The sequence below is a fragment of the Chionomys nivalis genome, chromosome 18, assembly GCF_950005125.1.
Source record: "Chionomys nivalis chromosome 18, mChiNiv1.1, whole genome shotgun sequence".
Classification (NCBI taxonomy): domain Eukaryota; kingdom Metazoa; phylum Chordata; class Mammalia; order Rodentia; family Cricetidae; genus Chionomys; species Chionomys nivalis.
Window position 1 is genome coordinate 41,483,748 of NC_080103.1, and position 22,671 is coordinate 41,506,418.

Here is a 22,671-nt window from a genome sequence, read left to right on the forward strand (position 1 = left end):
AACCCCTTTCCCCACAGAGTTAGAAAAAGCAATCACAAAGTTGGTAAAGGACTTCAGAAAGTGTCAGATAACCAAAGCTGTCTTAGCAGGAGATGGCACACTGCTTGTCTTCGAAATATACGATAAGGCTGGAGGGACCCAGGCACATATAGAGTCCACAGGGGCAGAAGAGCGAGTCCAGAATTAAAACCCACATACAGTCTCTTGAGTTCTGACAGAGGTGCCCAGAGTGTATAAACCAGGAAAGACAGTTTTCAGGTGGTGCTGTAGGGAAAACTGACTTTTCCCATGCAGGTAAGCGAGACCCACACCCTCTGTCAGAGTTGCTATCTTCATCATTCTGCTGGAGGAAGCCCTCACCCCGTACTTTCCCTTGTCTTCTATTCTGCTTCCTTTTTAATGTGATATGTCTAATACAATTTTATCAACTTGATTATCCAGTTAAATATAAGCTCACCAAGGATGGCGACTTCATTTACTTGACATACTAGATGGATCTCAATAATAACTGATTGAATTAATGATTGACTAAATGTGTGAAAAAAATGAGGGCTGGAAGATGCCAGATTGTACTCCTAGTTATGAGATCTTGGGGGGATTATTTAGTAGCTTTTCTCAGTTTAACGCCTTCCATAAAGCTACAGTGGAAAGAGGACCCCTGCCACTGGGTTGCTGTGAGGATTAAGTTGACTGGCAAATGTAAATGTAAAATGCTGAGTGCTAAACATTATGAGAGTGTGTAAAAGAAAATGAAAGTTAGCAGTTTTAGCTTTTCCTTGCTTTTGGCATCTTATACAGTGTAGTCAGACATTTTTCTCAGGACTGTAGGCTTCCCAAGAATGACATGGAGATTTATTATTAATTGTGAAAGTTCAGCATTAGGCTTAGGCTTGTTTCTAACTAGCTCTTATAACTTTTTGTTTTGTTTTGTTTTGTTTTTTCGAGACAGGGTTTCTCTGTAGCTTTGGTGCCTGTCCTGGAACTAGCTCTTGTAGTCCAGGCTGGCCTTGAACTCCCAGAGATCCTCCTGCCTCTGCCTCCCGAGTGCTGGGATTAAAGGCGTGCGCCACCACCGCGCCCGACTAGCTCTTATAACTTAAATTAACCTTTTTCTATTAATTTACTTTCCGCCTCGTGGCTTTATTATCTCATTGCTGTAGTGTCTATCCTGCTTGTTCTGCATCCCTTGGCGTCTCTGCCTTCTTTCCAGTATCCTCTGTACCCGAAAATCCTGCCTAGCTATTGGCCATTCCGCTTTTTATTAAACCAGTCAGAGCGACAGATCTGCACGGTGTACAAAACAAATATTCCTCAACAACACAGAGTATTGATTGTATGTTTACGAGAATATGTGTTGACATTTTAAAGGACTTGTGTAAATGAGAATTTTTTTTCTTCTTTTCTTTTCTAGGGGATGCAGAGAGCGACTAACGTCACTTATCAAGCTCACCATGTCAGCAGGAACAAGCGAGGTCAGGTGGTGGGGACCAGAGGTGGCTTTCGCGGTTGCACAGTTTGGCTGACAGGTATAGTCAAGAGAGAAACGAGTGGGTGTGGTGGTGCATGCCTGGAATCCCAGGTCTTGGGGAGTTCAACATCAGCCTGGACTGTGTAACAAGGCTGTGTCAACGTGACGGTGGCGTGGTCTTGCAGCAGAACAGGGGTGTGGGCACATAGTTGCCAGTGTGCACAAAGGACCCACCAAGGGGGCACCTAATGGCAGGAACAGTGAGGTAGAGGTGTCAGTGTAAGCCATGTCCTTCCGTGGGAATACTGGCAGTTTGTTCCCATGAGGTAAAGTGGATTCACTGCTTTGTTTTCCTAGGAAACTGAAGTACAATGCCATGAAGAATTCTTCTGGCTTCTTCCTGAAACATTGTGTTAACAGTGCGGTCAATGGAGAGAGCCGCTCCTTCCCAAACCCATAGACCACCGTGTAGAAACCAATGGGCAGAAGCTGGCAGGGGCTGTTCATCCACACATCCAGGGTGTGTCACACGGCTCTCCCCATGTGTACAGATGTCGCACAGCCATCAGAAACAAAATTTAAAAGATATCACTTTCTGCAGTTTACTGACTTCTCTAGGAGAGGCCCCTAATGGGAAACAATTCAGATGACTTTTTCTAGAGATGTTTAATAGACCAGATTGTACTTTGATACTGTATCTCTTAGATATTCTTAGAAAATGTTTTTATGTTTCAGCTTACTTTTTCTAGAGGTATTTAGTAGACCATCTTGTACTTTGATACTGTTTCTTGGAAAGTGTTTTTTTACATTGTCTGGTATATTAGTTCCTAGAGCTGTTGTAGCAAATCAACTGAACCATTGACTTAAAGCAACAGCAGCGACTCTGGCATTCCCGGCATGCCTGCAGGCCAGTTACATCCTGGGTGACGGGAGGGGATGATGGCAGTTGGCGGGGGCGTCTGTCCACTCCTTTTCTTTCTTTCTTTTTTTTTTTAAGCATCTGAGGCTTTTAGAAATAACTGTCATTCTGTGGTTTATAGACAACATCACTTCAGTCTTTCCTAACAAGGACATCAGGTACTTGGTTTGGGGCCCAATCTAACCAGCAAAGACTGTATTCAGTTAAGATCACAGTCTGAGGTCCTAGTGGACCAGAGTACTTGATGGGGATGGGTTCTGTCCAACCCAGAACAGACATTTTGTTTTCTTTAGCTTTGTTGAAGCTGATAGGTCTTATGTACATTCATTTTTCTCCCTCTTTGTTTCAGCCTCTCAGTTTTCAGGGATGTTTATTCTTTGTGCCTATATGTATTTGTAGAATATAGATGTGTGTCCATGGGGGTGTAAACAGACTGGTTACAATTTTTGTTCTCTCTCTTGTACACAAAACTTAGCCTTTCAGTTTTAATTTTTTTTTCTTGCTGGCACTTGGTGTTCAACTAGTGTTTAAAACCGGCAACAAAGCTGAGTATAGTTGCCACTTTTAGCCCCCACACCCAGGAGGCTGAGGCAGGAGGCTAGCTCAGCATTTAGTATTAGTTTGGGCTATGAGTTCAAGGCCATCCTGGAATACCTAGGGAAACTCTGTCTCAAAACAAAATAAACAACAACAGCCAAACAAATAACAGCAACAGTAACAACAAAACAGATGGAAAAGCAGTTGAGCCCTCATGTCTTGGCTCCTGCTCTGTTGTTGCAGCACAGTTACCCCAAAGCCTCACCCAGTGAAACAACAGCTCCTCTGATTACTGAGCACCGCAGAAGCAGAATTCAAGGGACTCCGTGGGCCATCTTTGCCTGGATCTCATGTGGTTGTAGTCAGAGAGTCCTTTGGGCTGCTAAGCTGGTGTCCTTGTCAGCTGGGAGCTCAGCTGATTGACACCCTTGACTAGAACAAGCTAGTGATTTCAGTAACAGAGTGGTCTCGGTGCTGTCCATGTTAAGTGGACACTGAGAAGCTACAGATGCCATTTCTGGTCTAGCCTTGGAAGGCTGCACTCCAAGTAGATATAAATTAAATATAGTGCCACTCACTATCTTTTTTGGCTTCCAGGGTCCCTCAGCCAGCCCAGACTCAAGAGGGTGGCATTAGGTACTTTGTGTTGAGGAGACAGTGGCAGGTCACCCTGTAAGGAGTTTGTAGGGACACGCTATTATGTTGACCTCTTTGGGGAAACAGCCTGGTAATGAATTAAAGTAGCTGGCCGTCTGCTGATCCTCTCAGCACGTCATCTTTTCCTTTAGCTTTCTGGACTGCCATAATTTTGTTCTAACAAGATCACTGGCATACTAGACTTCCATGTTCATCTCTTACCTTACCATTCTCTTGACTTTGCGGTCAGTGTCAGTATATAAATGTTTCCTTTCTTTCTCCTGGTCATTTAGTGAATATACGTGATGGGGAGGAGAGTGAACGGAAGCTAGGGTTTTCTTCTCAGGTTAATTATATTGTGACTTGACTCCAGATAGCTCTGTCATGGTCTGTAAGTGGCATGGTCCTGGAGTGAGGAGGTAGCTTTGTAGTTCCACATTGACTTTTCTCCTTTCCCTTTTTCCCTTATTATATATAATTTGGCATTTGACTATAAAGATGTGGCATGTATCTTTCAATAGTGACGAAGTGGATAGACCTACCCAACCATGACACTAAAATTGGTAATTTTTGAATCTTATTGGTGATTTCTGGGTTATTTAAGTTACCAAAGATACATGCTTAAGAGGAACACTCCATATCCCCCCAAAACATAAAGAACCCTAGATGCTTATAGATATTTTGAGTAGATAAAGGGTTAATGTTAAAGAGCTAATGGGCGGGCAGGGGTAAGTCGTAAGTCTCAGACCCTGGTGCTGAGAGTAACGGATATAATTAACCTTGTCCCTAGACTCTTGGTTCTAACTTCTCAGGTGGAATTTGTTTGGACTGTTCCCTCTAGGATTGTCCGGGGCAGGAAAGACGACTGTGAGCATGGCTCTGGAGGAGTACCTGGTTTGCCATGGCATTCCATGCTACACTCTGGATGGTGACAACATTCGCCAAGGTCTCAATAAGAACCTTGGCTTCAGTCCCGAGGACAGAGAAGAGAATGTTCGGCGCATCGCGGAGGTGGCGAAGCTGTTTGCAGATGCCGGCTTAGTGTGCATCACCAGCTTTATATCCCCTTACACGCAGGTGTGTAGCTTCTCCGCCATCAGGTGCAGATTACGCAGTTGAAGTGCGGTATCAGGCAAAGCGCATATTAAACATTGGCCTGTGTTTTGAGGCTGAATCTGACTTTATTATTTCTCTGAAATACAAATAAGTTAAAAAAAATTGATTGATGTGATCCAGTGTGTGTAAAACCTGCTATTAATGCATCTTGAAGTATAGCAAAATTGTTGAGGTGAAGCCATTGGCTGGCTATTTAAGCTTAATACACACACATGGACACACACTCACACACACACACACACGGACACACACACATATGCAAATACATATATACACCATATGTAAACAAACTCAGGTACAAAGTCCTTTTCATTTATTTTTGGTATTGGTTCATCCACCTTCTTATTGCTTCTTTTTATTGACCCCTTCCTGTTTCTGTGCATGTCTTTTTTCTTCTTTTCTGAAGGACCGCAACAATGCGAGGCAGATTCACGAGGGTGCAAGCTTACCTTTCTTTGAAGTTTTCGTTGATGCTCCTCTGCATGTCTGTGAACAGAGAGATGTCAAGGGACTCTACAAGAAAGCACGAGCGGGAGAAATAAAAGGCAAGCAGCATTTTCTTCGCGGTTTCTCTCTGTCTAGAGAGTTCATGCTTTTGTGTACGGGTCTGATGCCCTCCCCCACTTTTAAATTAAATTGTATTTGTCTGTCTGTCTGTCATGTCAGTGCAGTTGCCTGGGGAGGTCTCAGGCATTGGATTCTCTGGAACTGGAGTTGCAGGCAGTTGAGAGCCATCTGACATAGGTGCTAGGAACCAGACTCCAGTTCTTTACACGATCGTTATATGCTCTTAATCACTGAGCCATCTCTCCAGCCCGCACAACTGATACTCTTGTCTAAGAAATTGGGAGTAGTGACTTGGGGCTGGATAAGGAGGGCAAGTGGTTCTTATCCTGTTCCTGCTCCCAGACTTAGCAGCAGTGCCTGGGACTGTGCCCCAGTGACCTTTGCTGACTGTGTTGGAAACCTGCCCACAGGACAGAGCTGGGACTTTGAGAGGTGGCACTGAAACCCCCTTCATATAATCAGGTGTCTAGAGTTAGGTTGCTAGTCATCACTACTTCTAGTCTTCATTGGAGCCTGACAGTGTAGGATGTCCCATAACTATTGGGGAGAATGCCTGAAGTAGAAACATTTTGGTAGAATGAGAATGTCCTGGTTTTAAGACTGTTGAGTTTGAATTAACATATCCGACCCCATGAAAACATCCACACGTTGTTTAGGGTTTAAGGACAGCTCACAGTTTCGTGTGCCACGCCTTAGGGAATGACAGAGCCCGCCTGCTGTTGTGTTTGACCCCAGTTGTGTTCATTCTGTTGGCATTCCTGGGAACAGGACATATTGCGTTAATGAGTCATTGAAGGTAGGTTATAGAATATTCTTTAGGGATGATTTATGCAGGTAACTTGTTTGCCTTCCCAACAAGGTACGATAGCTTGGGATCATTGCAGGAGCTCTGAATTCTAGATTTGGGCATTCAGTTTTTGACACAGGAAAGGGAAAAGGAAAGTGGGAAGGAGAATATTCTTTACCCATTTTTCATCTGTATTTGGGTCTGGGAATAAGCCCCCGAGGCAAACTCTGCGCTGGAGACGTCTAGTCCTGTGGACCAAGCTGGTGCAGGATCTCACTGCCTTGGGGCCCCGCTCATTGGTGAAGCCTCTCATACCTCTTGCCCCCTAAGCTAGCACCTTCCTGACTCAGACAGGCTACTGTTTGGAGTGATTGGCAGTAGGCAGGACAGCAGATTAGTTATTTCACATTTTCATGCTTAATTATTTTTGAGTGATTTTTTTAAAAAAAGAAAAAAACAAACTATCCTTTTTTTATTTTACACACCAATCCCAGTTCCCACTTCCTCCCCTCCTCCCATTCCCTCCACCTACCCCTCATCTGCTCCTCAGAGAGGGTAAGACACATTGCTTTGGGGAAGGTCCAAGGCCTTCCCTACTATATCTAGGCTGAGCAAGGTCTCCATCCAAAGAGAATGGGTTCCAAAAAGCCAGTACAAGCAGTAGGGATAAATCCTGGTCTCACTGCCAGTGACCCCACATTCTGCCTCAGCCATACAACTGTCACCCACATTCAGAGGGACTAGTTTGGACCTATGCTGGTTCCCTCCCTGTCTGGCTGGAGTTGGTGAGCTCCCATTAGCTCAGGTAAGCTGTTTCAGTGGGTGTCCCCATCATGGTCTTCACCTTTTTGCTCATATTCACACTCTGAGTGATGTTTAAGATGACCCCAGTGTTGAAAATGCTGTGTAGTATTGCTATTTTTAATTACACTTATTTATCATCAAGCATGTGTGTGTAGGCCAGAAGACTGTAGGAGCTGACTCTCTCCTTCCAACACATGGGTCCAGGCTTTGAGCTCAGGTTGTTAGGTTTGGTGGCAAGCTTCTTTACTCATCGAGCCATCTTCCTGGCCCTGTAGTGTCTGAGAGCAGTGATGCTGGAGTAGGTCCCAGAGGAGAGGCGTTAGTGTCATTCTCACTGAGCTGTGTTGTGGCTGTGAGGTTGGTGTAAAGGAATCAGTATGTTTGATGAGGTATCTTTAGACAGAAATACACATGACACCCGAGGCTGGTAGGAACCTGGCCTTGCATTTCACCCAGGAGATATGATTCAGTGTTTACTTCATTAGTATTTGTGACAACTTCATTGGACATAGGTACAGTAAATGATGAGAACCGACTGTATGTGTTGGGAGAAATCATGTTTAATTAGAAGTCTCCCAAGAATGAGCACTCAGTACCACGATGCCCTGACAGGGCAGTGTGAGCCTTAGCTTCAGCATAGACTGGTGCGGATGGAATAACCCTTTATGTTTCTCCTCCCTCTGTTGTCTGCTGTTCTCTACAGGCTTCACGGGGATCGATTCTGAGTATGAGAAACCAGAGGCCCCAGAGCTGGTGTTGAAAACCGACTCCTGTGACGTCAATGACTGTGTCCAGCAGGTCGTGGAGCTTCTGCAGGAACGGGTGAGAGGGAGCAGGCAGAGAGACAAGAGGAGAAAACTGCCTGATAACTTGGCCTCTAAAAATTGATCTGATTGAGTAGCCTGTATTTCAGATTCTTCATAAAAGCCAGAAACTTCCTGTATGTTACTATTTTAGCATTGTGGGGCATACGCAATGCATGAAATACCCCAGTTCTTGTAAATGTCAGAAAGGTTGGGAGTCTTAAATTTTCTCATTAGTTTTACCACACTAGTAATAGTGGAGATCTAGCGAATATTCTACTGTATGACTTAGTGTTAGACTCTTTAAGTTGAGGCACACAGAGTTATTAAATTTCCTAGATATTTGACTCCTGCTTCAAATTGGAGATGCACTTACAGCTAGATTTTAGAGGAGGGTCCTGCGGAGGGAGACTTCCTGGACTCAAGTACCTCTCTCTGGCTGCTGGCATATGGAAGCAGAAGATGCGAGGGGACTGAATAACAGATACATGGTTCCCTTGGTTTTTATTCTGGCTTTAGAAATAATTTCCCCTCTAAACTACCTATTATGCCTTTCACTCCACTGTCCGCTTTAGCTGAGAGGATTCGGCCTCTGTGTGGTGATGGAACTTGCATCTGGCTAGTGTTCATCAGCGTGTCTGTGTCCCTACCTGTGCTGGCCACTTCTGTGTGCAAAGCAGGTGTGGGTGTGTCAGCACCCCCATTCTCTTCTCACTGGGTGATAGTGTTTGGACTTCCTTTTTATACACAGAAATCTGATTAGAATCCCCTTTCATCTCCAGTCTCTCACAGCTGTATTTCCTCTGACTAAATATATTGTGTGTGTTTCAATTTTGAAGTTTTCTGTATTATAATATATCTTCCAGGTAGTTAGTATAAGGCTTTTCTTCTGAATTTATGTTTCTTATTCAAGTTCTCTGAATAAATAGAAATAATAGGAAATAGTGACGTCACTGTTCTGACATCTTATGTATACGTTTTGTATATGTGTGTATGCCGCTGATGCCCTGACCGGTACCTTCAGGCCAATGGCATTATTTTAGGAGGGTTTTTTACTTCATCTTCAGTTCCTAGGTTTCCTATTAACTAACGTCTATTCCTCTGCCTTTGCCGTCCCTCAGTCATTTCTCATCCCCACCAACCATATATGAATTAAAACCCTATTACTGTAGTTAGTAACCAACGCAGGCACTAGCAGTGGAGAGGTTAATCAGGAATGGGTCCATCCTTGAGGATTTTCATTGTAGGTCAGAGAAGAAGAGCAAGGAGGTCGTGGCTCCTGGGAAATGTGTTAGAAGCCATGATTCAGTGGTGCGCGGTGTGTCTGGAGGGAGGGAGGAGCAGTGTTTGGAAGGTCCATCTTTGAGAGTCTTCTCCTGCCTGGTCCTCTCTAGAAGGCATTTTGGCCAGGTGAATTTCTCTCTCGCAGTCCTGTAAAGGTGTTCTTCCCTCTACAGTCATTCCATTTGTCTGCGCAGGCTCTTGCTGTGTTGCCCTGGCTGGCCTAGAGCTCACTATGTAGACCAGGCTGGCCTCCAACTTGCCTCTGGCTTCCCGTGCTGAGATTACAGGTGGGTGTGTGCCACCCCCCCAGCACATCGTTGATTTGTGAAAATTCATGGCCATTGCACTGCTTTAAAATGGATCTTCATTTAACTGACAACAGCATCTTACATATGTGTAGCTGTTGTGGCTTCAGTGTATGTATCCGGTGTGTGAGCATCAGTCTCGCCATTCTCTCGTGTCTCTTTTGCTCTTCTCCAGCAGGGACTTCAGTTAGCCATATGTTAAACAGCGAGGTATTATTGCACAGTTAATAAGTAGCTTTGATTATTTGAATTAATTTATTTTTAAGTTTCTTGATTCTTTATTGTACTCAACATATTGGAAAGCTTATAAAGGATTTTTTTTTAAAGCTTTGATACAGGGTCTCTCTCTATTTCTGGCTGTCCTGGTGCTCCCTATGTAGGTCAGGCTTGCCTCAAATTCCCAGACATCTGCCTCTTTCCTAAGTGCTGGGTTTAAAGGTATGCATAACCATGCCTTGCCCAAGCTTTTAAACTGTAATAATCATTAACTAACAGTTTTGGGGTTGGAGAGTTGGCTTGGTGGTTGAGAACATTGATTGTTCTTCTAGAGCTCCTTGGTTTAATTCCCAGCACCCACACAGAGGTCCACAGCTGCTTGTAACTTCAGAGCCAGAGAGGATGATACCCTTTTCTGGCCCCCAAGGGTACCATGCACACACATCATACACAGATATGTATACTGGGCAAAACACTCATACACATAAAAACAAACAAACGAAAAAACAAAACTAGAACCAAAACCAATTTTGTCATCATTTGGCTTTTTTTCCCCTATCATGTACATCTCTGCTGAAGTTCTCCAGGGATTCATGCATGCTGACCACATCCCACCCAATTGTGTGAATCAGTTATCTTACTGTTAGATTCACCATTTAAAGTCTTGGTTGATGGTTGAACTCTGGTGATTTCTGGATCTAGCTCTGATGGCATTGACCCTTGACTGTGGGTGGTTTCCTCCCCCTTTTGGTTATCTCATAACTTTATTAAGTGCTGGATATTGGATCTGAGCATATAACAAAAATTGAGATAGTGGTTTTTCCCTAATTAATTATTTCTTTATTTATTTTGTGTGTATATGTATGGGTAGGTGTGTACAGCCATGGAGCACATGAGGACAGCTTACTGTATTTGGTTCTCTCCTCCTAGGTAGGTTCTGAGGATTGAACTCAGGTTGTCAGCATTGATGGCGAGCACCTTAATCTGCTGAGCCATCTCACTGGCCTGAGATAATGTTTTTCATTTGTATTTCAGGATGGCATTAATACATAACCGGGGATGACTTTGAACTTCTTAAGTAATATGTAACTGGGGATAATACATAACTTAATTAATACATAACCTTGAACTTCTTTATGTTCCTCTGCCTCTCGAGCACTGAGTGCACAGTTGTGTACCACCACCAAGCCTGGCTTATGCGGTCCTGAGATTGAACCCTGGGCTCTGCGCATGGTAGTCAATCATTCTGTCCGAAAGAGCTGCATCACCAAGCTGTCTCCTGCCCCACCCCCTTGTCCAGCCTTTGGTCCAGGGTGCCTATGAGTGTGGCTCATAAATAAAATTAACTTTAGTAAAACATTCTGAGTTTTTTTTGGAGGGATTCATATTATTATTGTTAATACTTTGTCTCATCATTTGGTTGTGTGGTCCTCAAAGGTGAACTGTGTAGGTAACGTGGGAATGTTGAAAGGCTGGACATCCTTATGTTGTAGATGTATCTGTCATGCTGTTGGCGTAGTGTTGAATTTGGTCGGTAATCACCTGTATTGCACCACAGGCTCCAGTTTCTCCAGGGTCAGCGATTCTTCATGCTCAGTATAGGGTGTGGCTACATTTGTCTACATCGAACTTCCTTTGTTTTACTTGAGTTTTGTCAGATGAAAGTTAAAGGGTTGTATGTAGTCTTATTTCATGATTTTTATCTGTGTAATCAGCAGTCCTTAAGCGTTTTGCAGAATCCTAGGAAACTGTACAGGTACTGTTGTATGGACTACAGATAATACTAAAGTCAGCCACGTAGGGGCTGTTCAGCTGGGTGTGTGCTGACTACTGCTGGCATCATCCTCTTTTCTCCTTACTTTGATTTCCTTCAGGGCACTATTTAGAAAACTCATTTTTCGGACTTCATGTTTTGCCTGCGTAAATCCGCCCATGACTCTACTGTTTCTGATACACCCCCTAACGCTTTGTGCTTGTTGGTGATTTGTGTTGTTCCTTACATGTTTATTCTGTGACGATTCCGCAGTTCCTCTCTAAGCCTAGGACTGGCAGAGTCCCATACCCCCTTCAGCCAAATCCCGCCTGTTCCGTTGTCCACGAATGTCCTTTCTACCCAGCATCCCACACAAGAGCGAGCATCTGCACAGGGCTGCTCGGGGCTGCACTGTCACTCTGTAGGATGAGCACAGACTTGCGGGACTTGCGAAGCATGCGATGGACATGTTCCCCACTGTTGGAGGACAGGGTCAATGCCACTCTGCGATTCTGTGACCACGCCTGCGTTCTTTGCCTTTTATTTCATGATGTGTCATTCACAGAATCATCTCTCTGAAGTCTGATCTAAGTATTTCTTTTTTATTACTGATTGTCCCTTTTTTTCATAGGATTAAGGTGATTTGTGTTGAGAATTCTTACATACTTTAGTTCTAAGATGCATACCTTTGTAAGTATTCTCACGTATTATGCCATAGTGTATGTTCCCTCTCTCCCTCCCGTTCCTCCTTCAGCCTTCTCTTCCCATTTATCTTAATCTCTGTAGTCTTAGGTAATGCCTTCCTCCTAATTTATTCCATCTTAATTAGAGATTGAGTTAATTGCCCTTTTTATCTTATGCTTGCCAGACAATGTGATAATTGGACACTTTCATCACCCAGTGTCTCGAAAAGAGGCCTAGGGATATAGTATTCCTCCTCCTTTGCTACTCGCCGAGTTAGATAAAGGGCACACGTGTAGTGCTTTATCCCGTTTACGGTGATTCTTTCTGACCTATAGAAACTGGGGCAGCGGCTCATGTTTCCCTCCCAGTTTATCTTCTAATACCCTCTTCTTTGTCTGTTTTTAAATTAAAGATTTATTTATTTTTGTTTTATGTGTATGGGTGTGAGCACTGCACATATGTCTGGACCATATGTGTGCAATGCTCTTGGAAGCTCGAATCCCCTGGAATTAGAGTTATAGACAGTCGTTAGCTGCCATGTGAGTGCTGGGATTCAAACCCAGGTCCTGAAAGAACAGTCAGTGTTCTTAACCATTGAATCTTTGTGCTCCCCACGCCATTTCTGTGGCATTCCTAAGAGGTCTTTGCTCTCAGTTCTGCCTGTGTGTTGTCTCATTTCACACATGAAAAGCCTTGGAAGTAATTCAGAGCAATTAGATTTGCTTATGGCAGTGTAGGATTCTGCTTTTGGGTATTTCACAGAGATTTTTATGTGTCCTTGGTTTTATTTTTAGAAGTCGTCTTGTTACACTCAAGTCTATGTCTAGAAAGTGATTCTGACCGTATGGGCTCAGAATGTAGACCTTTTCTTAGGAAGGTTGTTTTTCATCCAAAGCAGGGTGTCCATGGAGAAGAAACCCGATGCTCCATTACCTGTAATGTGTTTTCTGGGCATCATCCTTATTTGGGGAAAGGGATTTCAGCAAATGCTTTCCTAAACCAGCGACGTCTGTGGTGCGTGGTGAAGCGTGTTAATTGGAGACCACTCAGTGCCATCTGTGGTAGACACCACAGCAAACATGGGGGCGTGGCAGCCGACCAGATAGTACGGTTGCTTTACTGACCTGCATGTTCGGTCCTTGCCACTCTTATAGTTTATAGTGTGTAGACAGGATGGCCATGCGTACATTAGTTTATCCTGATTCTTTTGTAGCATGATGTAGAATTCAGAATTATAGTTGGAAGAAAACACACAGACAACACTCCATCTGTTTTAACATGGATTCTTGTTGATTGTCCCCTAGTTAACTTGACTCTCAGACAAGCCTTATGGCACATGGAGAAACTGATGGACAGATGCCAGGTCACAGTGGTTAGTTGGTGGGATGCACGCTGCTTTCCCATGGAATGGCGCTTGGTATAATGCACACAGCCCAGCCATGGGCAGGAAGCACAGTTCACCTTCTTTACTATTGCAGCCATGTGTGTGAGACTGCCCACAGGTGGGCAGGGGAGAGCGTCTGGTGGAGTCTGAAGTAGATTGGGGGGGGGGAATGAATGAGTGCAGCGCTGATTTAAAGCCAAGGAGGACAACCCAGTTGGTTTCCAGTGTATGCCTGGAGTGGCGGTGTGAAGACAGGTTCTGACTAATCCGCCGTGTGTCCAAGTATAGCTGTGCCAGAAGAGACTCAAGGAACAAAGGTGAGCATCATGAATAACTCGTTAGGCCTCTTGTTTCTGTGTTAGACTGTGTGGTAGGTATGTCGGTGGCCTTGGTGAATTCATATGTTTTAAAGCCCCGAGGAGCATTTATAGCTGTCACCGTTTTACTAATGAGAAGCAGGGTTGGGTTTGTGATGGAGCTCAGCAGAGTCCAGTAAGGTGGGGTTGACACTGTCACAGGGTGGACTCTGAAGCCCACACTTGGGTTTTTCTAATGTGCCATCATTTCTAGATTATAATTACTCCGTTTTTAGTGTGTTATTGAAATATGAATCTTTTATCTGATTCCCTTTTGTGTTCCTTGGTAGTTGATTCCTGAGTGTAAATGAAATTAAGAAATGGCAAGAAAGGCACTTCGTTGGTCATAGAAAGACTGAATATTTTTATAATATTTAAAAGTACTCTAAAGAAAGCCAAGGGCAGTACTGCCTGGCTTGGAAAAGATGTTCATTATGCAGAGAAAGACACTTCCCAGGTTTGAGTCTAGAGTATGAAATGTTCTACATGGTGAGAAATAAGGTCTTTGAGGCTATTTTTGTTCAATGGTGTGTGTGCTCAAGCACACTCATGTACTCACCTGCATGCCTGCATGCCCACAGAGGTCAACAGAAGGCATTGTGTCCCCCGGAGCTAGAATTACAGGTGGTTGTGAGCCACCCAGCATGGGTGTTAGCAACTGAATTTGGGTCCTTTGAAAGAGCTGCAAGTGTTCTTAGCCACTGAGAAAAGTCCCTGTGAGTATTATTATTATTATTATTATTATTATTATTATTATTACTGCTATTTTAAATAAGAGCTCCCTGGCTACCTGGAACTTGCTATCTAGATCAGGTTGGCCTCCAACTCATAGAGCTCCACCTGCCTCTGTCTCTGGAGTACTGGGATTGAAGGTGTGCGCCACCACACCTTACAGCATGACAGGGCTTTTTAAAGCTTAAGTGAGGAGATTTATTTAAAAGTCGGTTTGAAACAGTTGTCCTTGGCTGCAAGAATCATTCACATGTGTGGTGTGCAGTCCAAGGTGGACAGGTATTGCACAAGTATTTCGTCTGCAAGGTTCTGGCTGTGTTCCGGCAACTGCCTACGGCAGCTCCTGTTATCTCGTGTGCGTGAGGTCCTCTCCTTGCTTGGGATCCTAATAAATCCCAATACTGCTTTATAATGACAACTTTATTTCTGAAATAAACTAAGGGACGTTTTATCTCTCCTTTGGGTTCAGTTCTAAGGGTTTTTGTTTGATTTTCCTTACAGTGGCCAATTTTCTTACCTCTGATATCATTGGAGCATCCCAACAGCTCAGCTCAATTCTTATCCATTCTGGAGTTTGTTTGGCTTACAGGATAAGGACCCAAACTCAAAAGATTGCCTGTTCAGACTTGAGTCCTGAATGCGGTTGTCTAGGTCACCCACCATTCTGCCCAACTGTTTATATAACTCAGGGCTCCTCTCCTTAAGCTTTGTAATTGGTCAGAATAACTCAGGAAAGCACTTTATTGGTCAGAATAACTCAGGAAAGCACTTTATTGGTCAGAATAACTCAGGAAAGCACTTTATTGGTTGCTGATGGTTTATTATCAGTTTAGGAGCAGTTTGATGGAAGAGATGTCTAGGGTAGCATGGGGTGTAGGAGCCAAATTTTCATGACTTCTTTAGGCTGCCCCTCTCTTAGCACCTCCACATGTATTACAATCAGAAGCTTTTGAATTCTCTTGTTTAGGGGTTCTTATGGAGGCTTGAGTTGAAGTTGAACGTTACCAATGTGCAACGAGGTAATCCAGAATTCTGGTGACAAAATTCCATCTTGAAGCTGTTCAGGACACACACTAAGAGTCTCTCTGTATGAAAGACATTGTAATTTAGGAGAGTCAAAGCTTGTAGTTCTGTTAGGAACTGGGGACAAGGACCAAATATCTAGTGCATTTCCCACTGTGTGTCTTTGTGTTAAGAGAGAAGCCGGTGGTCTGAAGGAGCTTGAGAAGGCTGTGCCCATGGGAATAATGGCAGATGGCGTTCTCTTATCAGCAATAATTTGGGGGGACTCTTCTGAGATGAATTCTTCCTCGTATTCTTAACTCATTGTCAACAAGGAAGATACTCATTTTTCATGTTCAAGAAAAATGGATGCTGCCACTATGAGGCCTTTGGTACATGGGTACTTAAGATTCTGATTTCTCTTTCAGTCTGGCTGTGTGATATAGTCGTTCAGATAAAGAATACATGCCACAGCATTTAGTCAAAGGACCTTTGCTTTCTTAGCCTGCTTCATTTCGTATGCATTTACTCAAGAATACAGAAGACAAGCAAGCGTGAGACTTTGTCTTTTCTTTCCACTAACCCTTGAGTGGTCACTAGATGGCCTGCTCGCATTGCGTTTTAACTTGGTCTGTTAGAACACAAGGGAGTAGGCTTCTTGCCGCTGGTTTTAATCTAAAGTGATATTTTAAATGCTGTTTTTAAATCTACCAGGAACTCTGGATTTACTAGTGCTATAAATTATTTAAAGGTTTGTCTTCTTACAAAATGGTGGTTTAGTGCTCTAAATGGATTTTATACTGCACATAAAAACCAGACTTTGTAGCTCAGTTTTAAAGTGTTGCCAGAATGGCGTTTGCTCGTGCTTTAGATGCATGGAGTTGAGATAATAGAAACTAAATAGTCGCATGAAAATGTGAGTGAGCCCCAGCCTTCAGTCTGCCGAGCAGATCTGGCTCCAGGAGAAGTGTAGCAAATATGTCGAGGAAACATGTGAAGTGTGGACTCACTGTCTATTACTAGGCTCGGCTGCTATGTGAGAACCCAGATGAGAGGACAGGAATCGCTAGTTTTAATGGCGATTATTTGTCCTGCTCACAGTGGCCCAGATAAGGCTGTAGATGCTGCATACATCGGTCATGTATAGTGTTGGGTCAATTAAAACAAAGTTTTGTATCCATCTTGCATTTTAAATCAAATGAGTATTTGCATTCATAACATCTACTCTTTCTGCCCTTGGAGGTCTGGAACTCATGCACCCCTCATGCAGGGTGATGTGTAATACGTAAACTGTTCACCAGCCTCTGCTCAGGACACACGAGCAGCCCAGGACTCTGTTAGTCTCACCTGGAACCCTGGAGCCTCTCGGAAGGGGTGAGGTGTCCAGTCATAGGAAGACTTTCTCTGGCCAGCCTTGTGCGCTGTCTTTTCCTTGAAAGTCAGTTTGCTGAAATAACGGGGATTATATGATAACAATGGTACAATGTTTCTGATTGCTAGGTGAGGCTGTGGAAGTCCTTTGGAGTCCCAAATAAGCAATCATTTCGTGTGGCAGGGACTCCACCTTCTGCTCTCTCAATATCCATTCGTACTTTGAGGTGGTATTGGTCCTTTTGGGTGTTTAGTGGTGCTTTTGGAGACTGAGGTTTGTCATTAGAATGTGCTAGGAACTGGCTGTGTCTACATTCAACATAAGAAAATATGCATGGGTGTTTCGTCTGCTTGTATGTCTGGGCAGCATGTGTGTGCCCGGTGCCAGAAGAAGGCATTGGATCCTCTGAAACTGGAGTTACAGATGGCTGTCTGCTGCCATGTGGGTGCTTGGAATTGAATCCAGATCTTCTTAAGTATTGAGCCATTTCTCCAGCCCTGTGTCTGCATTTTAAAGGTTCTCTTTGTGTTTCTGATAATCAGTTGCCTCATCTCTACCCAGAGTCTACACAGAGCTCTCTTCCACTGAGCAGATGTTCCATCTTCCCCTTGACTCATGCCATTGTGTTTGTGCTAATTCCAGAAATATTAACTTTATCTTTCCAGAAGAAAACAATGGCAGTCTCTTGACCCTTTATTTAGCATTGGTTATCCACCAGAAGAATCGCACACCCATATTGTAAGGCTAAAATGAATTTTATGAATATTGTTAGATATGAATCTGCAAAGGGAGGGATTTTGTTGAATGTTTGTGATGAAAAGTTATTTTGACTTAAAAATAAAACATGATACTATTTCTTCTTGATTTTGAAAAAAAAAATGAGTATAGCTCCCTGTTGATACTTGAAAGCAGCACATAATTAAACTTGCATGCTTGCTGAAACGATGTGTGTGACAAAGTCTCCTGACGTAGTTTCTATGAGGAGACACCGAAGGACCTTTAAAGTTGAAATTCCAGCTCTAGCACCCATCAATTCAACTTTATGGCCTTGGGAAGATTTTATTTCTGGCCTCACTGCTTTCCTGCGTGAAATAGAACTGATAATGGAACCCGCCTTAGAGTTTGCTGAGAACTCTATCTGAGTTGATGGACTGACAGCAGGAACCTAGGCGTGGTTCCTCATGTACGATTCTGGTGAGTATCATTGTCATCATCATTTATTACCCATGTGCTAAGTGCAGTGGAAAACAGGTATAGCGGGGTTTGTTCATCTCCTGGGCCTTAGCTCCCTCCTTTGGGGAGGGGCAGAGAGCATAGTTTCTTCTGCCTTGACAGGTAGGTGTTAGGCCACGTAGCCTTTTGAACAGTGTGTTGAAGGCATATCCCTGTAAGTATTAGCCCTACAGTTCAGACACCATGATGTCTTATTCTTACAACAGCCCTGGGGAATGGGTGTCTGGATGTTTTTTAAGTGGTTGAGGAAAAGGAGAAACCAGGCGGTGAGGTGAGAAAGCCCGTCAGGGCTGTGTATTTAGAACTGAAGAAACAGATCACCGAGTGTTAGGCAAAGAATGTTCGTGTCTTCCTCTCTTTCGTCGCAACTGTAAGAACATTAGAAATAACTGACGTACGGACTCCTGCCACCTTCTGTCTCTTCTTGGTTTGAAAATGTGTCCCTTAAATTTTGTGACTAGTTTACTGACTTCGTGTCCTTTCTGTGAGCCTCCCTGTACTCTCCCTTCTAGAAGCCTAACGAGTACCTGGCCTTGTCTATAATTGGTCACTCTTAGCATCTTGCCCTGTGTAGGGTTTCAGTTCTTTATTTCGCAGCTGGCAAGAATATGTATGCCTGAGTGTGCCTTTGGTGTCTTGTGTGTCCGACTGAGCGTGTGTGGTGTGTACAGCTGCTTCGCGCATGCCCCACTGTCCCTCAGGGAAAGTGGATCCTGAACTTTCCCTTTCCAGTTGAAGCTTGGCAGAGACTGCAGACAGGCCATTTGCCCTGTAGCACGTTCATGGCAGAGAACTCTTAAGCGGGACACCAGGCTAATGACAGTGACACACACTCAGGATATAGGGCACCTGCCTACCAAGTGCTCTTTCCACATTTAAAGTAAATGCAGAGAGCTATACCTAAGCTGTTTATCTGGCTAGATTTTTCTTTTCCTTCTGTGTGTGATTTTCCTCTTCCGACGCATTCTTAAAGTCCGTCATTCCGTATAAACTGACTGCTGACCTGTCGTACCCCTCCCTCCGTAAAGCTGACACAAACCTACTTTGGTGTGAGTTCATGTGTGTGTGTGGAAGCCCACCTTGTGAGAACATGATCGCATGTGACATCCACCAAGTCAGACTGGAGCAGCTGGAGCAGCTGGGCCGCCTTGGTTCCCTTTTTTCTTTAATGGCTTCAGATAGTCTTTCTCCTCAGTAAATACAGCAATAACTGTCTGCCATGAAATATGGAATGTCTGGGAGGTTTATGGACAGTTGTGCTGGGCAGTTTGTGCCTTATGTGCTTGCTTCCTGTTTCCTCCTTGATTAGCAGGGCGAGAGGGGCGCTTGAGGGGCAGAGGTCTCTCAGAAATGTTGCTTTGCTCCAGGAGTGAGCCTGTGGGGCCAAACTGGCTGTGGTCCCTCACTGTAGGTTTTGATTTTATTTTTTTCTTTTTCTGTATGTGTAGTCTTACTTGCTCTTGGGTTTATTCTGAGAAGTTGGAGGCCTTGAATATTACCATAGGAGAAATCCGGTTTTGCTACCTGCTTTTTTCTGTGCTGAACTGTGTTTCTCCTTTTTCCCCATTGTGGAGCAGAGCATCTGAGAAGATGGCTCTGTGGGCCACTGGTTCTAGATTCTCAGATCCCCATAGGGGTTGTGTAAACTGCTACCCCTGGTCTTCATGGACCTCTTTTGCGTAGACATGTAAGTTAGCGTTATTAATATTTTCCTCTTTTGCTATAGAACCAGATACAGCTGCCACTTTGAGCACTCCCTTAGACGAGGCATGTTGTACAAACATCTGTAGGTGGTGCTACTCAAACTAAGATGGCTGGGGAGCCACTGGGTCACAGATACCTACAGCACTGCTGTCGTATGTTTAGTCCACCGTTAGCTGAGCGGACTAAGTTACCTGCTATGTGGCAGGTACTAACTGTGAGTAGGGTATGTCCTTAAAGTTTTGATTTTTGGGCTCAGTCAGAAAGGAGCTTGCCGCACAAGCATGAAGACCTGTGCTTAGACCTTCAGTATCCACATAAAAAGCCGGGCACAGCAGCACATGTCTGTAATGGAGGCCTGGGGAGGCAGACACAGGAGGGTGCTGGGTGTTTTCATATAGACAGTCTGGCTCCCTGTTCAGTGAGAGACCCTGTCTCAGAAAATAAGGTGGGAACAGTGTGGACCTCAGCGTGCTCATGGGTGAGCACGTGTGCACGCACGTGTACACACATGTACACACGCGCATGTGCGCGCGCGCACACACACACACACACACGAACAAGATGGAGAGTGACTGAAAAAGACGTTTGATGTTGGCCTCTGGTTTCCGGGTGTTCTCTCACACACGGGTATACATACCTGAACATGTACACACATGCATATGCCCAGAAAGAGAATTTGATTCTTCTATTAATATTTTACTTGAATTACTTTGGTCATTGTTGCTTCATGCTTTAAAAAAAATACTTCTTTTAGTAGAAGTTTTAGCTTCCTGCTAACACTGATGCTGTGTAGTGGGCATCATGCCTTTGAGCATGGGCTTCTTTCATGCAAGTCGCCTCCGGCTCTTGTCCTGGCTTGGTGTGCTTAGGTTTACACAGTATCTGTGCCTTTGTGTGTTCTCACCAGGTATGGGTGGAAGCTCTTGCTCTGCCGTCTGTGCTGTGGATTTTGGTCTTTTTGTCAGGGCAGTGTGATGCTGGGTGTCTTCATAGGCTTTTATACCATCCGTGTATCTTTGGTGAGGTGTTAATTCAGGACTTTCTCTCTGACTGTTGGTGTAGGTTTGTTTTCTTACCTCTGTGAAGGATATCAGTGATACTGTGGTAACTGCATTCCAACCTATAAAAACGGGATTTTTTTTTCCTGTGTGTTTTAAGGTACTTTGTGTATTTTGGCAACAGTTTCCCCTAGGCTTTGGCTGTATCTTTTTATTCTCTTGAGAATTGTTTTATTTCGAATAACAAAATGTTGCCTGTACACATGTATGAAAAACCCGCAATTGGTTCCATATTGTGTGCTGAGAGAGATGACCCGGCAGATTCGATATTAAAAAGAGTTAATGTGCCTGAACCAATTTAGAATTCATTAGGGCACGGTAGTGTCTTGGGAGCCAGTCTTGTGAAGCTCTCCTAGTGGCAGTGTAAGTGGTTGTGTTATGACACACACACACACACACACACACACACACACACACACTGCCTGCACCCCCTCCCTCCACTCTGTGCTCACGCGTGCAGTATGTGTAGGATGTACAGGAAGAGATCCTGTCTTAGTGTCGTAGGTGAGCACTTAGAATTTTGACTGCAGTTCTATTTCATGTGGGATCAAAAAGCACTAGTTTTCGGCCAATATCCCTGGAAGGCTTGCCTGCATCTGAAGAGAAACAGTGGAGGAGTAGTGGGTGGGGTGGGATGTGGATGGGGTGGGGCGTGGGTGGGGTGGGGGAGGAACTGGGAGGGGGAGGGAGAGGAAACCTTGGGGTGTAAGAACAAAAACATTTTTAAAAATTCAGTGGTTGTGGGAAGGAAGCTGACACTTCTGAAATATGAATTTTATGAGCAACATAGCTTCAGTGACACTAAGGAAAAAGTGCATAGGGAAAAATGGTGGTGTCTTACACGGATTGTTTGTGTTTAAAGTTTTCGTCACAGTGTATCTGAGGGCAGCTCTAGTTACAGGTAGCTGAAACATAGAAGATTCTAGGAATGTTTTCTTTTCTATTACGTAGTGGGGCATAATGCTGATTTCTTGAATGTGAGATGTTATTTGGGAGTAGACCAACTAACATTAGGGAAATTGAGGAGGGGACATGGTGCTAGAGCCCCCTTTTCTGCTAGAAATGCTGGTTTCTCTTCCCTGAGATGCCGTTTGGGGGTGCCTGCAGTGCTGGATCTCCTGTCTAACTGCCCTCTTGTCGCTGTGCAGGATATCGTCCCTGTGGACGCCTCCTATGAGGTGAAAGAACTCTATGTGCCGGAGAACAAACTGCATTTGGCAAAAACGGATGCAGAAGCCTTACCAGCGCTGAAAATCAATAAAGTAAGTTCTCCTTCGCTTCTCAGACCAAGTGGTTCAGCCAGCCGAAGAGCCGTTAGCTTGATGAATGTGGGGTTTAGCGGCCGTGTTTGAAGTCGGGGTGGCAGTAGCAGGTCAGGGTGCTGTGGCATATATCACAGTGCCCAGGGATGGAGAATGTGTTTCATGGGGAGCAGCATTCCCACAGCACCGTGACTTTGATTTGCTTTTAGTCACATTTGTTTATTTTGAAATATCAAAGGACAAAGATTATGTGAGATTTGGGGGCGTAAGAGAGAAAGGAATGTTTCTAAAACATTAAGAAGTGCTAACCCATAATAATTAAAGTGAACTTTTACTGCTTTAACCATGTTTCCCAATTTCCTGTCCAACACTTGACTCTCCCTTATATTAGGAAAAATGGACACATTAGGAATTGTTCTGTTGTATATCTGTGTCTGATGCCACCATTAGGTGCCTTTCTCAATTATCAGTTCCTGAGTTAGACTAAGCAGGATGAGAGTGGAAACTGTGACCTAGTCTCAAATCTTAGGAAACTTTAAGCTGTATAATTTATACATATTGTAAAAACAGAAAAAAAAAGCAAAATCCCACAAAGGTAAGAAATAAGAGTATGGAGTAGCAGCTGGCTTTCCCTTCAAGTCTTCATTTACTCCAAGAAGAATCTAGAACACGTGAGGAAGTTTCACCTC

At 44.0% G+C, this 22,671-nt stretch overlaps 1 protein-coding gene across 1 annotated transcript in view; it reads left to right on the forward strand.

Annotated features, from left to right (window-relative positions):
* Positions 1-22,671, forward strand: part of Papss1 (3'-phosphoadenosine 5'-phosphosulfate synthase 1) — a 69,923-nt gene that overhangs the window by 11,664 nt on the left and 35,588 nt on the right. Inside the window, exons 2-6 of the mRNA XM_057793988.1 lie at positions 1,412-1,526; positions 4,402-4,637; positions 5,083-5,221; positions 7,538-7,656; positions 21,869-21,982. Of these exons, the coding sequence (XP_057649971.1) occupies positions 1,412-1,526; positions 4,402-4,637; positions 5,083-5,221; positions 7,538-7,656; positions 21,869-21,982 (723 nt within the window). The remainder of the gene's footprint in view (positions 1-1,411; positions 1,527-4,401; positions 4,638-5,082; positions 5,222-7,537; positions 7,657-21,868; positions 21,983-22,671) is intronic.